The sequence below is a fragment of the Oncorhynchus nerka genome, linkage group LG22, assembly GCF_034236695.1.
Source record: "Oncorhynchus nerka isolate Pitt River linkage group LG22, Oner_Uvic_2.0, whole genome shotgun sequence".
Lineage (NCBI taxonomy): Eukaryota > Metazoa > Chordata > Actinopteri > Salmoniformes > Salmonidae > Oncorhynchus > Oncorhynchus nerka.
Genome location: NC_088417.1, coordinates 61,884,558 through 61,896,692, shown reverse-complemented (window position 1 = coordinate 61,896,692; position 12,135 = coordinate 61,884,558). Strand labels below are relative to the sequence as shown.

Sequence of the window (12,135 nt, the reverse complement as noted above, 5' to 3'; positions counted from 1 at the left end):
TGAAAATCTGTTCAAATTATATGTGATAAATATATCATGGTGGAACTTTTCCAGTTATCTCCAGTTATCTCCAGCAATCTAGGATCAGCTATCCCTCCCCTAATACTAACCTTAACCATTAGTGAGGAAAATACAAAACTGACCCAAGAGCAGAGTTGAGGAAACTTCACCCCCCATCATCATGATGTGCCTCCTTCATTAGGGAGTCAAGCATGACCTTTAAGTGAGGGAAATGCTGAAGGACATTCACACATCCTCTTTAAACACCAAAGCCTCCAGCTACCGGTGCTGTCAAAGAAGCCAATAGAGCCCACCAGTGTATGAAATCTTCGAAAATGTATTATTCAAGCCTGGCAACAACTAGTCCCAGGTCAACTGAGGATAAATGCTAGGTTGGCAATTAGCTATCTATTCTGTGTTTGTTGGAATAGCAATGGCTTGCAATTGCTTTTCATGATCCTTCAACTCGGATAAGTGGACATTTTACGTGTTCCTAACAAACTGTTAATTTGTAACTTATTTTGCATTATTTGTAACTTATTTTGTATCTAATGTTGTTTCTACCGTCTCTTATGACCAAAAAAAACTTCTGGACATCAGAACAGCGATTACTCATCACAAACTGGAAGAAGCTTTTTCCATTAACGAGTCCGACGAGAAGGATATACTGCTTTCCCGGGAACAGGCCCAAATCCATGTCATTTGCGTGAAAAGAAGACGGGGGGAAAGTGGGAAGAGGTCGGGCTGCCTTTTGAGAATTCGTAGGCGAGCGAGTAAAACCCCACTGCAAATGGAAAACATGACATCATTGGAAAATAAAATTGATGACCAATGAGCAAGATTAAACTACCAACGGGACATTAAAAACTGTAATATAGCTGGCTGTTTTGACATTGTATCGGCAGGATAGAACAGCGGCCAAGACAGCGGCCTAAGACAAGGGATGGTGGTCTATGTATATTTGTAAACAACAGCTGGTGCACAATATCTAAGGAAGTCTCAGGGTTTTGCTCGACTGAGGTAGAGCATCTCATGATAACCTGTAGACCACACTATCTACCTAGAGTGTTTTCATAGGTATTTTGGGTAGAGCAAGGAGGCCTACAAACCTCACTCAGTTACACCAGCTCTGTCAGGAGGAATGGGCCAAAATTCACCCAATTTATTATGGGAAGCTTGTGGAAGGCTACCCAAATCGTTTGACCCAAGGTTAAACAATTTAAAGGCAATGCTAACAAATACTTATTGAGTGCATGTGAACATCTGACCCGCTGGGAATGTGATTTAAGAAATAAAAGCTGAAATAAATCCTTCGCTCTACTATTATTCTGGCATTTAACATTCTTAAAATAAAGAAAAACTGAGTTTAAATGTATTTGGCTAAGGTGTATGTAAACTTGCCTTCAACTGTATAGAGTTCTCTGTCGAGAAACATGCTTTGAGATTCTGTACAAGAATTAGAGGGCAACTTTTCCAAGTGTTATTCAAGGGACAATTACTGACATACGGTGGAGTGAGTCAGCCAGTCCCCTTATAACTATTACTTTTCTTACACAATTCAATCAGAATCGACCACAAACAGATGGCTTTAGAAAAGCTAACACCACCACCTGAATGCAGCAATAAGAGCACAACAATAGGCTTGAAATTAGGTTATTTGCCTTACTCTAAACGCAGAACAGCGATAATGCCTTTCATTCTGACATCCTTGCATGGTAGGAATATACCCAGAGGCGGACTATTCATATGCAGTATAGATTTGGATGTGTAATGTATCAATCTTTACTTTAGAACCGGAACCCACAACAGGAGCTAGCCAGCTAACTAGCTGCTAGCGGTCATCAGCTAACCTTTAGCCAGGACAACTCCTGCCAGTCTGTACAGTGTGTTTCAATCCAGAGCTTATCGGACTCCTTTTTCTCCATATCACTGGATTCCTACTGCAACTCTGACCCTCTTCACCTGGATCATCGCAGCTAGCTAGCTGCTATCCGATTGGCTTCTCCTGGCTAACGTCTCTGTCCCGAAGAAAGTACCAATTAGTCTGGAGCTAGCCTATTTTAGGCCCATCTCTCGGCTAGCTGAAGAGATCAATCAGCCACTCCTTGGGCTACAATACCTATTTTGCCAATTGGCCTGGACCCTTTTTATTGCCGATACGGAGCCCCACAGATCCATCACGACTGGACTGCCAATGTAATCTGCCCGAGGTTTTTTTTCAACTCCTACCGCGCGACGTCCCCTGAATGCCCATCTGCTAGCTGCGGCCCACTAGCTGTCTAGAGCATACCGGACTGTTAGCTGAAGTGGTCCATCAGTCAATTTCTTGGGCTACTATACCTATTTTGCCAATTGGCCTGGACCCTTTTACTACACGGACCCCTGCTGATCCATCATGACTGGTCTGCCGACGTAACCGCACGAGGGGGCTACAACAACTATGATCACTCGGCTACGCATGCCTCTCCCTAATGTCAATATTCCTTGTCCATTGCAGTTTTGGTTAGTGATTATTGTCTTATTTCACTGTAGAGCCTCCGGCTCTGCTCAATATGCCTCAGCTAACCCTCCTGTCCCACCTCCCACACATGCAGTGACCTCACCTGGTTTAATTGATGTTTCTAGAGACAATATCTCTCACATCGTCACTCAATAAATGTGTTTAACTCCACTGTATTCACATCCTACCATACTTTGCCTGTACATTATACATTGAATCTATTCTACCGCGCCTAGAAACCTGCTATTTTTACTCTGTTCCGAACATACTAGACGACCAGTTCTTATAGCCCTTAGCCGTACCCTTATCCTACTCCTCCAGTGTTCCTCTGGTGATGTAGAGGTTAATCCAGGCCCTGCAGTGCCTTGCTCCACTCCCATTCCCAGGCCCTCTCATTTGTTGACTTATGTAACCGTAAAATGTATGTATGTGTAAAAACAACCTAGCTAGCTAAACCTGTCCTTAGCTGACGATATAAGTCATTAACATCCAAACATGCAATAGCATAAGAAATTGATGGTAGCTATTTGTTGCTATTGTTGGGTTCATGCATGTTAACATTAGAAGCCTCCTCCATAAGTTTGTTTTATTCACTGCTTTAGCACCTTTCCAGAAACAAGTCCCTCACCTTTGCAGCTTGCTATAGACCACCTTCTGCCCCCAGTTGTGCCCTGGACACCATATGTGAATTGATTGCCACCCATCTATCTTCAGAGCTTGTGCTGTTAGGTGACCTAAACTGGGACATGCTTAACACCCCGGCCATCCTACAATCTAAGCTTGATGCCCTCAATCTCACACAAATGAACCTACCAGGTACAACCCCAAATCCGTAAACACAGGCACCCTCATAGATATCATCCTAACCACCCTGCCCTCCAAATACACCTCTGCTGTCTTCAACCAGGATCTCAGCGATCACTGCCCCATTGCTTGCGTCCGTAATGGGTCTGCGGTCAAACGACCACCTCTCATCACCGTCAAACGCTCCCTAAAACACTTCAGCGAACAAGCCTTTCTAATCGACCTAGCCCGCGTATCCTGGAAGGATATTGACCTCATTCTGTCAGTAGAAGATGCCTGGTTATTCTTTAAAAGTGCTTTCCTCACAATCTTAAATAAGCATGCCACATAAAAAAAAGTAGAACCAGGAACAGACATAGCCCGGGGTTCACTCCAGACCTGACTGCCCTTCACCAGCACAGAAACATCCTGTGGCGTACGGCATTAGCATCGAATAGCCCCCGCAATATGAAACTTTTCAGGGAAGTTAAAAACCAATATACACAGGCAGTTAGGAAAGCAAAGTCTAGTTTTTTCAAACAGAAATTTGCATCCTGCAGCACAAACTCCAAAAAGTTCTGGGACACTGTAAAGTCCATAGAGAATAAAAGCACCTCCTCCCAGCTGTCCACTGCCCTGAGGCTAGGAAACGCTGTCACCACAATAAATTCACAATAATTGAGAATTTCAATAAGCATTGTTCTATGGCTGGCCACGCTTTCCAACTGGCCAACCCTACCCTGGTCAACAGCCCTGCACCTCCCACAGGAACTTGCCCAAGCCTCCCCCATTTCTCTTTCACCCAAATCCAGATAGCTGATGTTCTGATAGAGCTGCAAAATCTGGACCCCAACAAATCAGCAGGGCTTGAGAATCTGGACCCTCTATTTCTAAAATGATCAGCCGAAATTGTTGCAACCCCTGTTACTAGCCTGGTTTCCGAGCTGGTCATGGGTTCACCTCAGCCACGCTCAAGGTCCTAAACGATATCATATTCACCATCGATAAGAGACAATACTGTGCAGCTGTATTCATCGACCTGGCCAAGCCTTTCGACTCAGTCAATCACCACATTCTTATCGGCAGACTCAACAGCCTTGGTTTCTCAAATGACTGCCTCGCATGGTTCATCAACTACTTCTCATACTAAGTTCAGTGTGTCAAATCGGAGGGCTTGCTGTCCGGACCTCTGGCAATCTCTATGAGGGTGCCACAGGATTCAATTCTCGGGCTGACTCTTTTCTCTGTATACATCAATGATGTCGCTCTGGCTGCTGGTGATTCTCTGATCCACCTCTATGCAGACGACACCATTATGTATACTTCTGGCCCTTTGGACACTTAACATTTTCCAGACGAGCTTCAATGCCATACAACTCTCCTTCTGTGGCCTCCAACTGCTCTTAAATGCAAGTAAAACTAAATGCATGCTCTTCAACCGATCACTGCCCGTACATTACATTTTACATTACATTTAAGTCATTTAGCAGACGCTCTTATCCAGAGCGACTTACAAATTGGTGCTTTCACCTTATGACATCCAGTGGAACAGCCACTTTACAATAGTGCATCTAGGTCTTTTAAGGGGGGGTGGAGAAGGATTACTTTATCCTATCCTAGGTATTCCTTAAAGAGGTGGGGTTTCAGGTGTCTCCGGAAGGTGGTGATTGACTCCGCTGTCCTGGCGTCGTGAGGGAGTTTGTTCCACCATTGGGGGGCCAGAGCAGCGAACAGTTTTGACTGGGCTGAGCGGGAACTGTACTTCCTCAGTGGTAGGGAGGCGAGCAGGCCAGAGGTGGATGAACGCAGTGCCCTTGTTTGGGTGTAGGGCCTGATCAGAGCCTGGAGGTACTGAGGTGCCGTTCCCCTCACAGCTCCGTAGGCAAGCACCATGGTCTTGTAGCGGATGCGAGCTTCAACTGGAAGCCAGTGGAGAGAGCGGAGGAGCGGGGTGACGTGAGAGAACTTGGGAAGGTTGAACACCAGACGGGCTGCGGCGTTCTGGATGAGTTGTAGGGGTTTAATGGCACAGGCAGGGAGCCCAGCCAACAGCGAGTTGCAGTAATCCAGCCCGTCCAGCATCACTACTCTGGATGGTTCTGACTTAGAATATGTGGACAACTACAAATACCTAGGTGTCTGGCTAGACTGTAAACTCTCATTCCAGGCTCACATTAAGCATCTCCAATCCAAAATTAAATCTAGAATTGGGTTCCTATTTCGCAACAAAGCATCCTTCACTCATGCTGCCAAACATACCCTCGTAAAACTGACTATCCTGCCGATCCTTGACTTCGGCGATGTCATTTACAAAATAGCCTCCAACACTCTACTCAACAAATTGGATGCAGTCTATCACAGTGGCATCCATTTAGTCACCAAAGCCCCATATAGTACCCACCACTGCGACCTGTATGCTCTCGTTGGCTGGCCCTCGCTTCATATTCATTGCCAAACCCACTGGCTCCAGGTCATCTATAAGTCTTTGCTAGGTAAAGCCCCACCTTATCTCAGCTCACTGGTCACCATAGCAGCACCCACACGTAGCATGCGATCCAGTAGGTATATTTCACTGCTCACCCCCCAAAGCCAATTCCTACTTTGGCCGCCTTTCCTTCCAGTTCTCTGCTGCCAAATGACTGGAACGAATGGCAAAAATCGCTGAAGCTGGAGACTCATATCTCCTTCACTAGCTTTAAGCACCAGCTGTCAGAGCAGCTCACAGATCACTGCACATAGCCCATCTGTAAATATCCTCATCCCCATACTGTTTTTTTGTTTTGCTCCTTTGCACCCCAGTATCTCTACTTGCACATTCATCTTCTGCACATCTATCACTCCAGTGTTTAATTGCTAAATTGCAATTATTTCGCCACTATGGCCTATTTATTGCCTTTACCTCCCTTATCTTACCTCATTTGCACACACTGTATATAGACTTTCTTCTATTGTGTTATTGACTATGTTTGTTTATTCCATGTGTAACTCTGTTGTTGTTTGTGTCGCACTGCTTTGCTTTATCTTGGCCAGGTCGCAGTTGTAAATGAGACCTTGTTCTCAACTAGCCTACCTGGTTAAATAAAAATAAAATAAAAAATATAATTCTGCTGAGCGCTTTAAGCTTTAAATCGGCAGTTGGAGTCCAAATGTAAAAGTATTATTCAAGGACATAAAAGGAGAACAGGAGCGTAACGCTGGGGGTGACAGAGATTCATAAATATATGTAGACACACAATTTGGAACCAAATCTGCTCTTTGAAGAAAATGCTAATGCTGTTAAGAAAAAGCACTGTCTTATTCAAAAAGTATTTAACAATACCTTGCTTGTCAGGTTTCCATTTAAACGTCCAAGAGTTTAAGGTAATGACGTACAAACCAAACTATGACATGCAAAATAAGGTTTGCATGGGACACACGGATCTAGGGATTGAGTGGAAAATAAATAAATACTACTTTCCACTGAGTCCAATTGCATATAAAATGCCTTCTGCCCCAATAAAATGCCTTCTGCCCCAATCCTTCCATGGACCTCAAAGCCCCGTTAAAACGTGCTAATGATTACTAAGAGTGCTGTTAGCAACACAGAGGAACTGCAGGGGTGCAAAGTAATTGCAGGGGGATTTGGTAAGACTTTGTCCTAGTAAGAGAGAGATCTAGAGAGAAAAAAAAGAGCAAAGCAGAGGAAGAGTGTGAAAGTGAGATTAAAAATGAGCGTGAAGAGTGGGTAAAGACTTTCTCACCAATGTTGCTGCCACTCGACATCAGAACAGCGATTACTCACCTTGAATTCGACTAAGAATATTTCTTTAAATGAGTCGGAGGAGAGGGATTGACTCCAGACACCCGAATAGACCCTCATCCCCGTCATTCGCAGGAGAAAGACGACGGTTTCGTGGAAGGAATTCGGGGTGCCTTGTGAGGTTTAAACAACAAGTGGCTATCCTGCCTTTGCCATCGGTACTATTGGTCAACGTACAATCGCTGGATAATAAAATGGACAAACTTAAAGCACATATATCCTACCAACGGGACATCAAAAATGAATAACTTGTGTTTCACAGAGTCATGGCTGAACGACGACATGAATAACATATAGCTGGCAGGTTATACACTTTACCGGCAGGATAGAACAGCAGCCTCTGGAAAAACAAGGGGTGAAGGTATATTTGTAAACAGCAGCTGGTGCGCGATATCATCAGCAAGTTTGCAGACACAACAATAGTGTGCTTGATTACCAACAATGATGAGATCGCCTACAGGGAGGTTAGTGCACTCGGAGTGTGGTGTAAGGAAAACCTCTTACTCAACGACAACAAAACAAAAAGGAGATGATCGTGGACTTCAGGAAACAGCAGAGGGAGCAGCCCCCTATCCACATCGATGGGACAGTAGTGGGGAAGGTGGAAAGTTAAGTTCCTCGGCTTACACATCACGGACAAACTGAAATGGTCCACCCACAAAGACAGTGTGGTGAAGAAGGCACAACAGCGCCTCTTCAACCTCAGGAGGCAGAAGAAATTTGGCTTGTCACCTAAGACCCTCAAACTTTTACAGATGCACATTTGAGAGCATCGTGTCGGGCTGTATCGCTGCCTGGTACGGCAACTGCACCGCCCACAACCACAAGGCTCTCCAGAAGGTGGCGCGGTCTGCACAACGCATCACCGGGGGAAAACAACCTGCCCTCCAGGACACAGACAGCACCCGATGTCACAGGAAGGCCAAAAAGATCATTAAGGACAACAACCACCCGAGCCACTGCCTGTTCACCCTGCTACCATCCAGAAGGCGAGGTCAGGAAGCTGGGACCAAGAGACTGAAAAACAGCTTCCATAAACAGCCATCACTAAACAGAGGCTGCTGCCTACATAGACTCAAATTATTGGCCACTTTAATGAATGATTCACTAGTCACTGGTCACAATTAATGCCACTTTAATAATGTTTACATATCCTACATAACTCATCTCATATGTATATACTGTATTTTATACCATTTACTGTATCTTGCCAATGCCGCTCAGCCATCGCTGTCACGTTCTGACCTTTAATTCCTTTGTTTTGTCATTATTTAGTATGGTCAGGGCGTGAGTTGGGTGGGCAGTCTGTTTGTTTTTCTATGTTTTGGGGTATTTCTATGTTTCGGCCTAGTATGGTTCTCAATCAGAGGCAGGTGTCATTAGTTGTCTCTGATTGAGAATCATACTTAGGTAGCCTGGGTTTCACTGTGTGTTTGTGGGTGATTGTTCCTGTCTCTGTCTTTGCACCAGATAGGACTGTTTAGGTTTTCCATGTTTATTGTTTTGTAGTGTTCATGTGTACATTTACGTATTAAAAGAACCATGGACACTTACCACGCCGCATATTGGTCCTCTGATCCTTTTCGCCTCTCCTCTTCGGAAGATCGCTCATCCATATAGTTATATGTACATATTCTTATTCTATTCCTTTACATTTGTGTGTATGGGTAGTTGTTGTGGAATTGTTCAATTACTTGCTGATATTACTGCACTGTCGGAAATAGAAGCACAAGCATTTCGCTACACTCGCATTAACATCTGCTAACAACAGTTGAAGTCAGAAGTTTACATACACATTAGGTTGGAGTCAAAACTCGTTTTCAACCACTCAACAAATTCTTGTTAACAAACTATAGTTTTCGCAAGTCAGTTAGGACATCTACTTTGTGCATGACAAGTCATTTTTCCAACAATTGTGTGATAGCTTTAGAAGCTTCTGATAGGCTAATTGACATCATTTGAGTCAATTGGCGCTGTAAAATGTAGACCTCCACAGGTCTGGTTCATCCTTGGGAGCATTTTCCAAATGCCTGAAGGAGTCGCGTTCTTTCTCTTAGAGATTAACGTATTTTGGTGTGAAAAGTGCAACTCAATCCAAGAACAACAGCAAAGGACCTTGTGAAGATGCTGGAGGAAACAGGTACAAAAGTACCTTCAGTGGGGAGAACAAGTACACTGATACACTGCTGATTTTGCAGGTTTTCCAACTTACAAAGCATGTAGAGGTTTGTAATTTTGTATCATAGGTACACTTCAACTGTGAGAGACGGAATCTAAAACAAAAATCCAGAAAATCACATTGTATGATTTTTAAGTAATTAATTGGCATTTTATTGCATGACATAATTATAATTATTTGATACATCAGAGAAGCAGAACTTAATATTTGGTACAGAATCCTTTGTTTGCAATTACAGAGATCATACGTTTCCTGTAGTTCTTGACCAGGTTTGCACACACTGCAGCAGGGATTTTGGCCCACTCCTCCATGCAGACCTTCTCCAGATCCTATAGGACATATGTCGATTTGTCCTATATTGACATAACCTGAAAGCCCGTTCAGCAAGGAAGACTCCACTGCTCCAAAATCGCCATAAAAAAGCATATGGGGACAAAGATCGTACTTTTTGGAGAAATGTCCTCTGGTCTGACGAAACAAAAATAGAACTGTTTGGCCATAATGACCACTGTTATGTTTGGAGGATGCTTGCAAGCCGAAGAACACCATCCCAACCGTGAAGCACGGGGGTGGCAGAATCATGTTGTGGGGTTGCTTTGCTGCAGGAGGGACTGGTGCACTTCACAAAATAGATGGCTTCATGAGGCAGGAAAATTATTTAGATATATTGAAGCAACATCAAGACATCAGTCAGAAAGTTAAAGCTTGGTCTTCTAAATGGACAATAGCCACAAGTATACTTCCAAAGTTGTGGCAAAATGGCTTAAGGACAACAAAGTCAAGGTATTGGAGTGGCCATCACAAAGCCCTGACCTCAATCTTACAGAAAATGTGTGGTTAGAACTGAAAAAGCGTGTGCAAGCAAGGAGGACTACTAACCTGACTCAGTTACACCAGCTCTGTCAGGAGGAATGGGCCAAAATTCATCCAACTTATTGTGGGAAGCTTGTGGAAGGCTACCCGAAATGTTTGATCCAAGTTAAACAATTTAAAATGCAATGCTACCAAATACTAATTGAGTGTTTGTAAACTTCTGACCCACTGGGAATGTGATGAAATAAATAAAAGCTGAAATAAATAATTCTACAGGAAAAGGAGGACCGAGCATGCTGCCATTCTCATCGACGGGGCTGTAGTGGAGCAGGTTGAGAGCTTCAAGTTCTTTGGTGTCCACATCACCAACAACTAACAAGGTCTAAGCACACCAACACAGTCTAGAAGAGGGCACAACAAAACCTATTCCCCCTCAGGACGCTGAAAAGATTTGGCATGGGTCCTCAATCTTCAAAAGGTACAACAGCTGCACCATCAAGAGCATACTGATGGGTTGCAACACTACCTGGTATGGAAACTTTTCAGCCTCCAACCACAAGACACTACAGAGGGTAATGGTACAGACCAGCCATCCAGGACCTCTATACCAGGTGGTGTCAGAGGAAGGCCCTAAAAATGGTCAAAGACTCCAGCCACCCTAGTCATAGACTTCTCTGCTACCGCACGGCAAGCAGTACCAGAACGCCAAGTCTAGGTCCAAGAGGCTTCTAAACACCTACCCCCAAGCCATAAAATGGCTACCCAGACTATTTGCAGTGCCCCCCCCCCCTTTTTACACTGCTGCTACTCTGTTATTATCTATGCATAGTCACTTTAAAAACTCTACCTACATGTACATACTACCTCAATTGCCTCGACTGGCCGGTGCCGCAACCCCCACCGGTACCCCCATTGCTTTTAACTGCATTGTTGGTTAAGGGCTTGTAAGCATTTCACTGTAAGGTCTACACTTGTTGTATTTGGCACAAGTTACATAACATTTGGTTTGATGACTGAATATTGATGAGAGCTGTTAGCAGTTGCCGTTGGATATTGCTTGACTGTTTGGATGAGAATACATGAAATTATGGAAAGCTGCGCAATTACTAAGTACCTTAAATATGCTGAGATGCAGCTGCACCTGGGGTTCAGCGATTGCTGCTGCATTTCTTTCATTGTTTGAGTATACAATGACTTGGAATGGCTGGTAGTAAAGGAATATGACAGCATTCCGGTGCAACGTCAGATAGGACCATTCCCTGAAACACGTGCCTCGAAATTAACACTGGTTCAGACGTGGTGGTTTAAGGGCTTTCAAAGACAATCAAAAGCTTGGTTTTCAATCCCAAAATGTGAACTGCACTTCAAGAGGTGGGGGGGATTTGAGTGCAATCTATGCATTCACAGTGACTATGCAAACAGCAAAATCAAACTACCGAACCCTGATAAGATCAGAATTTAAGCGGGTCAAAAAGTTACAGGAATTCGAGCGGATGACCGGATTTGCATCTGTTCGATTGTATCAGATTTTTCTATACACTGTTCAGTATATCCAACCCAACATATTTTGAGTTTCATTACCTGACCATTTGAATATCATACCTGGTAATTCTTGTTTAGAGGCTCCTGTAGAAGGCGAAACCAATGCATGAAACCACCAGGACAGTTTAGTACATGTCCACTGGCTTTTAATGTTGGACTTGCTCAATTGAATTTTGAACAGGTTTTGTATAATGCCATGAATGAAATAGAGCTGTGCTTGCTTTTTAGGTTTCCTATCAATATTCAGGACAGTGATGGATCGGTCAGTAGGCACTCTGAGTGACATACCCTGTCCACCACAGCTCAGGCCCCTGGTTGCAAGCCTCCCCTGGTCCCCAGACACCAGTACCTGCTCTCCCTCTGTGAAGATCCTGCGGCCAAAGCTCCAGGTGATGGTGGGGGTGGGGTCTCCTGAGGCCTCGCAGGTCAGGGTGATCTGCTCCTCCAGCTCTGATGCAGTCTGGTTGACCAGATAGGTGATCTTAGGTTGCACTAAAGAAGGTAAAAATACAATAAATT

The 12,135-nt window shown here is 44.1% G+C and overlaps 1 protein-coding gene across 7 annotated transcripts in view; it reads right to left on the bottom strand.

Moving 5' to 3' along the window:
* LOC115105430 (neural cell adhesion molecule 1-like) overlaps window positions 1-12,135 on the bottom strand; it is a 299,957-nt gene that overhangs the window by 62,816 nt on the left and 225,006 nt on the right. For all 7 annotated transcript variants that reach the window (XR_010460519.1, XM_029627481.2, XM_029627482.2 and 4 more), the window contains exon 8: window positions 11,966-12,108. Coding sequence is in view for 6 of the 7 variants with exons in the window: in XM_029627481.2 (XP_029483341.1) it covers window positions 11,966-12,108 (143 nt within the window). In the remaining variant the exon portion in view is untranslated. The remainder of the gene's footprint in view (window positions 1-11,965; window positions 12,109-12,135) is intronic.